Raw genomic sequence first — 11,725 nt, forward strand, 5'->3', positions numbered from 1 at the left:
GATCTGAGGAGGAACAACTAATTTTACTAAGTATATCAAAATGAGGCTAGTAGAATTATGATAGAGGGTTTACAGGCTGAAAATCTTACACAGTAAACTGCAGGAGGACCACGTGCTTTCTCCGCCGGGCTGGGAAGAACAGACCCCGCGTCCCCCACGTGGCTTCACCACCCCCTCTCTCGCAAAGACCCCTGGGGAGTGCACCTCCTCCCCTCCCCCTCAGAGGGCCACACCAAAAAAGGTAGTTTGCAGTAACCGGGGAATTAACTCTTTAACTGCCCGTACCTTACATGATGTAATGATGTGGAATACCGACAACAAAAAATCACAAAACCATAACACCCTGTCATATGACTTGTGATCTGTATTCCACATTATAACGTCATGCAGTGAACTGCAAGTTAAAGAGTTACTGCTGCAGTTCCATGGATTGTCAATAGTTCCAGTTACCTGTTCACAGAAGAGTGAACTACAGCTTCCAGAAGACTTTATTATTCAGTTTCTGTTTTCTGTTCAGAGGGAAAGATAAAACTGACTAGGAACCATGAGACTTTTTCTGCCTGCTTTGCATGTGTACTCTCCAACTGTTTCAATTACAGCATTAGAGCAAGGCCTTTGGTTTCAGACACTCTCTCATTTTATTTGATTTCTTAGCTTCAATTCTAATTATATTGCATTTTATTGTATTATCTCTTATTCTGCTATCACATTTAGTAAATTTCTCGTTTCCCTTAGCTCATTTCTGCTGTTTTTTTTTTTTCGTCTAGGCCCATCTCCCTACCTTTTTCCTCTCCCCCCTTACCCTTTTCCCCGGGTTTGGGACCATGGGTCCCTTCGACCCCTGTCTGTCATGGTTTTGTGACTTTTGTTATCGGTATTCCACATCATAACATCATGGAATGCACTGGGAGTTAAAGAGTTAATGCTCCAGTTCCATGGATTGTGCATAGTTCCGGGTACCTCGTTCTCAGAAGAGAACAAGAACTACATTTCCCCAGAGGTCTGTTCGCTCTTCTGTTACTGTTTTCCATTCAGAGGGAAAGATAAAAACTATTCACATATCATGAGATGTCCCTTCTTGCTCCCTTCTCTTCCCTTCTGCTCATCATGGCAGCGTCTCTCTCCCCAGCTGTCTCGCCACCAGCATTAGAGTAAGACCTTTTGGATTTCTTACACTCTCTCTCATTTTATTTGATTTATTTGCTTCAATTTCAATTATATTGTATTAAATTTGTTATTTTGCACTCTGATATCTTATTTAGTAAATTAGTTTGTTTCTCCTCAGATCGTTGCTGCTGTTTAGTTTTTAGGCCCATCTCTCTATCCTTTCCCTGGTGCATTGGCTGGGAAAAGCAAAACATTCTGTACTCTGTACTTGCAGAGAATTGTGGTACAAAACTTACCTTGTTTACAGGCCTTGAATTCTGTGTGGACTGCCAACGTCTGGGAACTCGGCAAACCATGCCAACTTGTTTTTGTAAAGAGGCGAAATATATTCGCTTTGTCTTGTAAAACTGTTCTTCAAGAGATTGCATTCCATCATGTTTCTCCTCTTAATACTTAGAATGTACTGGACCTTTATCAGGACTGCCACTCTGCTCTATGGAGCTGTATGCATATACAGAAAGTTAGAAGCACTGGTGGAAACACCTCTCTGATGCCTGCATACAATGTGGAATGGTTTGAACATTGAAAATTACATCCCAGAAGGAGTTACGAACTTTAGAGGACACGTGATTTTTAAACAGGCTTCCAGTCTCTTTTGAATCCCTTGTTTGTTTCTCAAATGCTCATTTAATGATCACGTTGTCAATCTCCCTGAATATATTCCTCATCATCTCACTTGGTATTTGTACTTATAATATTTTGAGGAAGCCTTCCCCAAAGCTAGAGAATACTGAGTAGCAGAGAGTGTGGAGGGACTTGGGAGAGACTTCAGAGAGATGAGCATCACTGATGTCATGGAACTTTACTCCTGAACACTTGCAAGATCCTGAGAACCTAAGCAGATATTTGAGACAGGGATGTTGCAGCTCAGGCAGATCTGAGGAGGCACAAATTAGCTGGGGCCTGGCTTATGCTTATTGGGCCTTATTCAATACTACCCCTGAGAGGGAGAGAGTCTCTGAAATTGAGCAAGAAAGTCTGTGAGCCAAAAGGGAGAGTTTCCAGGAAAGTCCGAGCTGAGAGGGAGAATCTCCAGGTCCAGAAAGAGAGTCTTCTTGCTGAGAAACAGAATCTCTAGATTGAGTAAGACAGTCTCCGAGCTGAGAAGGAATGTCTCCAATCCGAGAGGGAGAATCTCAAATCCTAGAGAGAGAATCTCCAAAATGAACAAGACACCTTCCAATACGAGCGATACACCCTCCGAACTGAGCAAGACTCCCTCCAATCCAAACTAATCACCCTCCAAACCGAGCGGGACACCCTCTAATCCAAACTAGACAGTCTCCAAACCGAAGGAGTCAAACTTCAACCTCAACAAGACATCCTCCAAACTGAACGAGACATCCTCCAAACTGAACGAGACAGACACGGAGCCGAGCTGGAGAGAAACAGCATCAAAACTGAGCAACCTGATCAATCACAGGAGGCACCAGAATCGATGTCAGCTGCCCCTGTAAGAGGATGGAAATTGAAACGAATGTCATCCCATTTAGAATGGAAGAAAGAGGAGGAGAAAGTAGAGGAACAAGATACTACAAGAGAAGAGGAGAAAGTAGAGGAAAAAGATCCAAGGGAGTGGCCCCTATTTCCATGGGAGGAGCCCTCAACAAGATCACGGCTGGCAATGCCAAGGAGGGCTAAAAGAGAAGAAGGTGGTGAGGAATACATTGTCACCATTACTACCCAACCTCCAAAAGTGACTGAAATTCAAGGTTCGAGAAAAGATTTTTCATGGCACCCAAATGTCACCTGGTTACTTTGATATTAGGACAATGGGGCCAACAGTGTGTTACTAGATAGTAGAGAAGCTCGCCAACTGGGAAGCATTGCTAAGGACTCAGCCACTGACAGAGGTATTAGTAGATGTCAGGATGAGGCCTTCACCCTCTGGAAGTGGGTTACTAGCTGTAAAGGAAAAATACCCCTTCAAAGACGATCTGATGCCTGAGACAAAGAAAAGGACTACTATGGAAAAAGGCATCCACTATTTGAGAGAATGCACCATGGTGGAAATGTTACGTGATGCCACATTCATTCCTGACAATCCAAACCAAGAGCATGATCCTGAGAGAGTCAGGTGTACACCAAGTATGTGGCAGAAATTCACAAGAACTGCACCAGAAATGTACGCCAGTACAGTAGCAGGAAAGTATGAGAGAGAGCAAAGAAGACTCCATTAATTTGAACTGATTTTTAGACTTCTTAACTTTGAACAACGTTTAGCCCCTCTACAAGCTTATAGATCAGCAATTTCAAAAGTAACTGAAAGACTGGACAGAATGGAGAGTAAACAGGAAGATATGAGGGAGGAACTGTCTACCCTGCTTAATCATGATGAACCCAATGAACCCCTGGTGATATCAGAGACACTTGCTGAGAATCAGGATTATCAAAAATGTCTACTGAAGGAGCTGATCAAATTGATTTGCTCCCCACATGTATTAGAGCATTAGCGTAAGGCCTTTGGCTTCAGACACTCTCTCAACTTCAGTACAAGAAAGTCAGGGCCCTTTTTTGCACTGCTAAATATGACTGCATAATGTATATTTGATCTACAGCAATTCCAAATTTTTAGACAATTTCTAAAAAATCCATTGCAAAACACGTGGGATACATAAAAATACCTTGCCAGATGTTATTTACATAGATAAAGGTTTTTATCCCATAATAATTCATTAGGTATTGTTTTAAACCAAGATACAGTGATTTTAGGTTTCAGAACTTTCAATGAAGCATGTATTTTTGGAAGCATTAATGCCAGGAGAAATGGCTCTTGGGAGGTTCAACACCAGACTGTGTTGTGTAGCCAGCAAACAAAAGACCCATTTTTCTATATCAGCCCCTTCTAAGCAGCTAGGTATTTCAATAATCATTCTTTTTTGTGGTTTATAAGTTAACTTGCACAATTAAAAAAAATATATTCAGTTAAAAAAAAAAAAAAGAAAAATAGCACTCCTAAATTACAGCATTTTATTTGCAGGGCTAGGCAGGAGTCATGGAGCAGAGGAACATGGGAACAAGTGTAAGGCACTGGAAGAGAAAATAGGAAGAAAAGTAATGTGAGAAGGGAGGATATGACATTTGGAAAGTTTTACAGAAACTGGTTAAGTAGGAAGGTGCGAAAAATTTGAAATAGGAGCAGTCATACAATGGGGAAAAAATCTACGATTGCTGCACACACCTACACCTTGTATGCTAATTCCCTCAAGACTTCTCTCTCAACCTCTGATCTCAGGCACTTTTTCTCAAGCTTCAGCTCTCTCTTCCATTTAGTGGATATGCAAAATATGTACCAGCACTATACTTTTCATCTCACTTAAAAACAAGATGGCAAGCTACTGCTTCAAGGTCCAACACTGATGCCATTAGTTCAGGACCAGTTTAGAGGTGTCATAATGCCAAACTAGTTCCAAATTCATATGATATATCCATTGTTTTTCCCAAATAATAGGATCTTTTAAAGCTATTTATTTATCTTAACCTATCATTCAAAACTTGTAAAAAAGAATAATAAATTGATCAAAAATAAGGTAAAGTAGGAATGAAAGGTACCTAAGAAGTATTAATTCAATTCCCCTTTTAGCAGACATGTAATTAAGAAATCTGTATAACGCAGTTATTTTTTTCACTATAACAAGTTGATTATTAAAAAAAAAAAAGTTATTTGTAAAGTAGCAATGATCTAATGTTCCCTGCAGGATAAGATGTCGGTAGATACTATACTAGGGAAACCAAAAGAAATGAGATGAACTATTTCTCTAACAATATGAAATTAATTAATGTAAAACCTAGATCCCAGCATTTCACCTTGTTCTTAGATCTCAGTGCTTTTCAGCTGCATTTGACAATACTGTTCTTTGAACTTAAGTTCAGTGCTTCAGTATGTGTATTTTAGTTCACTACCTCTTGTCCCAGTCTCTGCCTTTCCATCTCGTAAAAGATCAGACAGTTTCCTGGCATCTCACTAATTTTCCTTTTGTAGAGCATAGGATTTCAGTTACTAGAAAAATTATTACATTTTTGTTATGCAGTTTTGAACAGGTGTTTTTAATCCACGATAGCAATCAATTTTAAGAAAAATATGAAACCTTGTGAAAATTATCTAAATTCATTTACACGTAGTACGCATATATAAAATAAAAAATGTGGTATTATTTCCCTATATGTAAGACTATTAAATCATTGAGATATAAAGTGAATGGAATAGTGGTCAGACCACTGCAGCCACGTCAGGTATTTCCACCCAAATCACTGGCAATTCAGTAATCACAAACACTGCTTAGTAATGTGCATCTGAAAAACATCCATATGTCTTTACAAATTTGCTTTATTCCATCACCAATGGTAACTTCATGCAAGTAACACAGAAAAGGTCTCATGCTGCATTTCTCATGTCATTAATTGATAGGCTGCAGACCCTATCTAAAGAAACCACACAATACATGTTATTGAAATTAAAACTAATACATAAAGCAAGCACCAAGCTGGTCTATATTAAACTTTACAACTGGATCTGCAAGCGAGCTGAAATAGCTAAGAAAAAATCACCAAATCACCACTAAAGTCAAAATGACACCTAACAAATAGAGGTTAATTGCTCAAAGAGAAGATTTTAATCTTGTTTTATCTGACTTTTCAAGCTGTAATAGTAAGACATGGGTAAATTTACAACCGCAGCAACATAAGCATTTTATCCATTCATTTTTAACCACTCATCCAGCCTATACTTGCCCTGTAAACAAACAGTGTGCAAACATCATGACTCTGTCATATTTTGATTGTCCAAAGTATGAAATAAGCAAACAAATTTTTCAGTAACATTTTAACAGTTGATCAAACTCAAAATCACAGAAACATAATGCTATCCCAATCAGAACTTTTCAGTCATTCTGTGAGGTTTCAGTCATATTGGATATTTTTAGCAAATATGCTGTGGTTGAAAGCAGGGTTTACTGAGTTTACGAAACAAATTCTTACAGAATAAAACTGGTCAGAGTACACTAAGCAATTTTCTAATATGTACTTACTGAAGATTGTGGTTTGGGCTGTTTGTTGGACCTGCAAATATAAAACAAACAAAAATTGCTTGCAAATTTGGCTCAAGGACGACTGCATTAAAAAAGTCAATAGCAAACTGTCTCTTCAAGGAAAGTTAGTCACAAGATTCAAACAAAAGCCTCAAGGTTCCGACATAAAATTACATACGGCTATTTTCAAAACCACAAATGAAAACCATGTGAATCATCTGTCTGTTCTGGCAACAACCTGTGTGGACTTTATTTCTGTTGGAAAATATCTACTGCCATAAAAACACAGGCTGTTAAAAAGACAATGTGTTATCAAGACACATCACTTACCCCTTACTAAGCCCCACCCAAGCATTCCTATCAGTTTATAGTACAACAAGGTTATGCACCTAACCTTTGTCACAGTGAGAACAAGGTCGTATAGCCATTGCTTAATGAATCACTACAAACAAACTGGTGAGTAGTCATTATCATTATAAAATCAGAGGAAAATTTAAGAAATTGTGTATTGAATTATTTTTTCATGGCATTAGAAACTCAAGAAAAATAAATAAAACCTTTGCTTCCAGATGGAACGATCAAGTCTCTAACAGTCAATGCAAGTACCTCTTAATGGGTAGTGTACCGCCAGCTCTCAAAGAGCAGAATTTGAGGCCAGGCTTCACGGAGCAGTACAAACATGGTATTTCACAAGGATGGGCTCAGCACTACTGAACACCACCTGTTCAGTATTTCTTTTTTCTCCACTAGAAATTTAAAGATTTTTCCATCTTTATTTACTTTCTTTTATTACTGGTGAATGGGTACCAAGTTCAACCCACCAAGTTCTCTACGGGGGAAGAGGCACATGGCAATGGCTTTATTTACTTTCTTTCACACTGAGAATTCTTAAAACATCAAATTTATTTCTTGTTATGCTATTGGGAGAACTAATACCCAGCCTATAATGCAGTCTAAGCAATTATAAAAGCCAGGAACTCACCAAGTCTCACAAACAACACTCCTGTTGCTGTTATTGTCTTCATACCATTAGAAGCCACACACTGGTAGTATCCTGTGTCTGTCGTATCAAGATCTTGGATTCTCAGACGTGAACCATAATCTGTTTTTCTTATGATGATACGCCTTGGCTCCTGAACCACTGGAGCATCATTTTTTAGCCATCTGACATTTGGAGATGGATTTCCTGCTACCTTGCAGTGGAGGATTGCTGTTTGCCCCTGGACTATGGTGATATTGTTTACTGGTTCCAAAAAGGTCAGAAAGTAACCTGAAAGGGTAAAAGGTCAGAAAAGTTAAAACTTTGCTTGGGTTGGGATAAAAGGCACATTTTTATGAGTGGATCGCGGAAAGAGTTACAGTTTTCTTTCAAGTATATACTTAAAAAAAGTATATGCTGTTGGGTGGAAGAAGACTGGAGACAACAACACAAGGCCAGGAGAGCATCAACTCAAGGAAGAGCTCAGTGCCCACAGAGGTGACTGAATATACACATACAAAGGAGGTGAAGGAGAAGGTTCTGAGATGTAGCCAGCACTAAGGTACAGTCACTTAGCTTGGAGTCACTACTGATTACTAAGAAGTAAAAGAGGCAAAAAGGATGCTTTCCATGATGATGGGGCACTGTAGTGTTCAGGCACTGTAAACAAACAGCTCAGTGACTGTGGTTCTTCTGCTTCTTCACTGCACTTTTTGTTCCTAACACACAGGAATATGAAAAGTCTACAGCGTTCTTGTGCTATTGGTCAGCTTTTGTGTTGATGGCCAGCTTATAGCTTGCTTAAACATTTATAACTATTTTGCTTTTCGTGACTTAACCTGAGTTGAGTCTTCTGCTCAGAGTAGCTAGGGATATTATGTTTAAATTAATTCAGCTGAAAACAGGTAGTAAATTTAATTATTAGCATCAAGAATTGTTTCAAATTCAAGACAAAGTCAATACTAAACTTTGCTGTTATTCCAATTAAACTTGGGTTACTGCAGGAAGCAATTTGATATATAACTTAAGCAACACAAAATATTTCATGTAAATTTATGAGTAAGATGCCATTAATAATCAGGACAAAACTATTACCATCAAGAGCAATGCTAATGATTTTTGAACTAATTCAAATCCACTGCGATTGGAAGCACTCCCCCTGAAGTCAGTGTAACTGAATCCATTTCCTAAAGATCAGAATTTGGCTTTAGTTCATTACTACTCCTGCCAGTTTTATTTTATGCAATGTTTTAAATTATCCAGTTATTACAAATCAAGTAATAAATATTTCAACCTACAGAGCTTTGAAGCAATTATGTTCTCTTCAAAGTTCTGTGGAGAAGCTTGGGAGCATTAGAGCAACACCTACCCACTGCCTGTGTCAGTATCCTTAGGAGCATGCTGTTTTATAGCTTCACGTCCTCTTCAAGAAATGATACTGAAGTCTGGTATTTTACTTACGGAATCTGAAGTAATTGAGTGAGCAGCCATTCCTAAAGCTGCCCTGTTATTTGACATCCACTTTAGATAACCTGAAATGCAGATCTTTCAAACAAAGTGGAAATTTTTTACCAACCACATTCTTAAGAACATTTTTCGTATTTAATTTCTGTGGTGATAATTAGCAGTTACTTTTTGTGATGTATGGCACACCACATATACTGTTGGATGCCACTTTGATGCAATGGTTTCAGAAAAACACGAACTAGTTCCCAGGCTAAAATAGGACCTGAACAATAGGGAAAGCAAACTTATTCAGTGTAGCTCTCTAAGTAAATGTACACTCCGACAAATACAGAGGACGAGGAAAATTAAACATGAAGGCACTAGGACATGTACTCCATATAAATTGCATCCAGTATTTTGTGTTATGCAGCAGACAACTAGAGATTTTAAAAATTTGAACAGATTTATTGGCCTGTTTTAATACTGAAATGGCTATGAAACAAAGGAAAAAAACCTCTATAAAATGTTTCGGGTTTGCTACATGCAAAAAGCATCACTAAATTTGTAGATGTCAAAATATAAAAAAAAATATTTCCTTTTGGATACAGATATTCAAACAGCATTTTTCCCAAAAACCTGACTAGAATGGCTAGCAATTTTCTGTGGTACACAAACACTATTTTTTTAATATAGTCTTATTTGCTCCAAGGCCTTGGAAATTTAGCAGAAGTCTTCCTTTGCCATCAGTCATTTTTCACTTGGCTATTAGAATGCTTATAGTACTTCAAAGGGAAAAAAACATCTAACTGATATTTCTGCACTGCTGTAGGCAGACACTCTAAATTGTATTTATCTTTTCTGATGGTTTCTAACATTATGTACAACCATTACTATAGTTATTTTGCTTGAACAGAGTAAAAACTGTTCTGCCAAGAAGCTATGAGAGAATAATACGGCTTCACTTACATACTGCGCTATACTGTCTTACTGTATATATCCTATGAATAAAGTAGCTTAGGGGAACAACTGACATGAATGCTGGAAAACTCTTTCATATTTTGAAATGCTTTTGTTTGGTTGGCAGTCCTTCATATTTTAAAAGGAAACAAATTTGACAGAAATATATCAAGCAGAATCCCACAGCAAATCTAAATTTAGATGACAGGACTTTTTTTCCCATTTTGGCAAGAATATAAACTTTTCCCACATATGATAAGGACGTCAAGTCACTGTCAGATGAACAAAAACAAACATTAAGCTAAAAACATAAAGAATGAAAGGATACAATTATCACAGAGACCCCACATGCACGCTATTTTTCTACATTTTATTTATATTATTCTGGCACTCGAATGTCAAAGTTATTGTCTTGTCTTAAACCATATGTGCTGTGCTTGTCATAAAGACAACACAAAATGATCATTCTGCTTCTGTTATTTTAAGATCTTAGCTGAGATTTTGAAGTTGGTTCTAAAACCAACTTCTAAATATCTTTAGATATTTTGGATCAGGTTCTGGCTTAGAGAATTTTGATTAGAGTTCTGAGTTCTATTTTTTGTTAATTGCCATTTTTCCTTCTCCCTACATTGATTTACAAAACAATCAGGCATTACTAATTTTGAAACTAGCTTCATGATCATCTCTATGAGTAGCAATTACTAACAATTTGTAATTTCTTACTTCAGAAATTCTCAATCCAGTTGAGTCTCATGACATGGAAAAGTACTATTAACATTATTTTCCAAACGTGGAAACTAAAGAAAGGAGAGCTTAAGTGTCTTGCCCAAATTCACAGAATGTCCAATTACTGACAGAAATAATGGAAAATCTGAGCCATAATTCTCTAGATACAAGAAGAAAAAAATCGAGAAAAGATTTTTTTTTCCTGCAAAACTGCATAAATACAGAACACTCTTTGGATTAATTTCCTCAGACTCATCAGTTTTCAAAACCATTAGAAATATATATATTATCATTTGCTTAAAAAGAAACATGGCATTTTCATTCCTTCAGCCAGTTGCTTTTCCTTTATTTCTGCCTCTTCACCATTTTCATGTTTGTCTTCATTTAACTCTCAGCTCTTTTTAAAATTAAAAGAACTTAAGCTTTCGCAGTGCAACTTTTTCAGCAGCCCTCCATGATGGTATTTTATTTTGAACATTAATAAAATTTTATGTATTTCCAACACATTCTTTTTTTAAAGTAACTCAAATTTTCATTTGGTTCTAATTCACCATCTCTGATAAGATAGACATAATTTTTCAGGAAAAAAAAAACCACATACTTTAGCTTACATAATAACAACATTAACAATGCTCTAAATTTAGAAGTATAACGAACAACTCGAGGATGATGACACCACTTTCAAAGTTACTGTGTTGTGAATACAGTAATAAATATAAAGTATTCACAGAATTGACAGGTAATCTATGAAGAATATGAAACAGTTGCGAAATGTTCTGGGTTTAAATAATATCAGAACACTGAAGGAAAACAAAGATGAAAGTTGCTGAAATACAGAGAATTTATTTCCAGAGATATATACAGCAATACTACTAAAAGTGGAAGAGTTCAGGGGACATGTATCACACCATCACACCTCAGTGGATGGCTGGAATCCAGTAAAGTGGTTCCTTCCACATGCAGATCAGGACTGGAAATACACTGAGAAGCAAGTCTTAGCTCAAAGGGGATGGAGAAGCCTAAGGCTCTTGATTTCTTGCACAGATCTTTTTCCTAAATACAAAGCAGTCTTCTCAGTTGTTTGTCCTTTGATGACAGCTGCAGCCCTGCACGAAGCATGCCACCCCCTACCGCCTTGCAAACAGGTAACAGGGGTGAACCAGCAGGCAGGCAGTGTTCCTGCTGCAGTGATCCCCCTGTCCTCTCCCCCACCTAACAACGGTGATGAACTGGGGGGCAGGGTGCAATGGTAAAAGGTCCCTGCTCGGCGGTGCAGGCGCACCCGCCCGGTGATTCCCCTCCTTCCTCAGCTGCCCCTGCAGAACAGGTACAGTGCTCTGCAGGAACAGCTGGACAGTGGTGGAGATGATGGTTCTCCCCACTTGGAGGTGTCTCCAAAGCCCAGCAGGACTACCCCTAACAT

The 11,725-nt window shown here is 38.0% G+C and overlaps 1 protein-coding gene across 2 annotated transcripts in view; it reads right to left on the reverse strand.

The window, feature by feature from the left end:
- Positions 1-11,725, reverse strand: part of ROR2 (receptor tyrosine kinase like orphan receptor 2) — a 176,951-nt gene that overhangs the window by 32,695 nt on the left and 132,531 nt on the right. For both annotated transcript variants that reach the window (XM_021380706.1, XM_021380705.1), the window contains exons 3-4: positions 7,177-7,464; positions 6,195-6,225 (exon numbers count right to left, since the gene is read on the reverse strand). In XM_021380706.1, the coding sequence (XP_021236381.1) occupies positions 6,195-6,225; positions 7,177-7,464 (319 nt within the window). The remainder of the gene's footprint in view (positions 1-6,194; positions 6,226-7,176; positions 7,465-11,725) is intronic.

The sequence above is a fragment of the Numida meleagris genome, chromosome Z, assembly GCF_002078875.1.
Source record: "Numida meleagris isolate 19003 breed g44 Domestic line chromosome Z, NumMel1.0, whole genome shotgun sequence".
Taxonomy (NCBI): Eukaryota; Metazoa; Chordata; class Aves; order Galliformes; family Numididae; genus Numida; species Numida meleagris.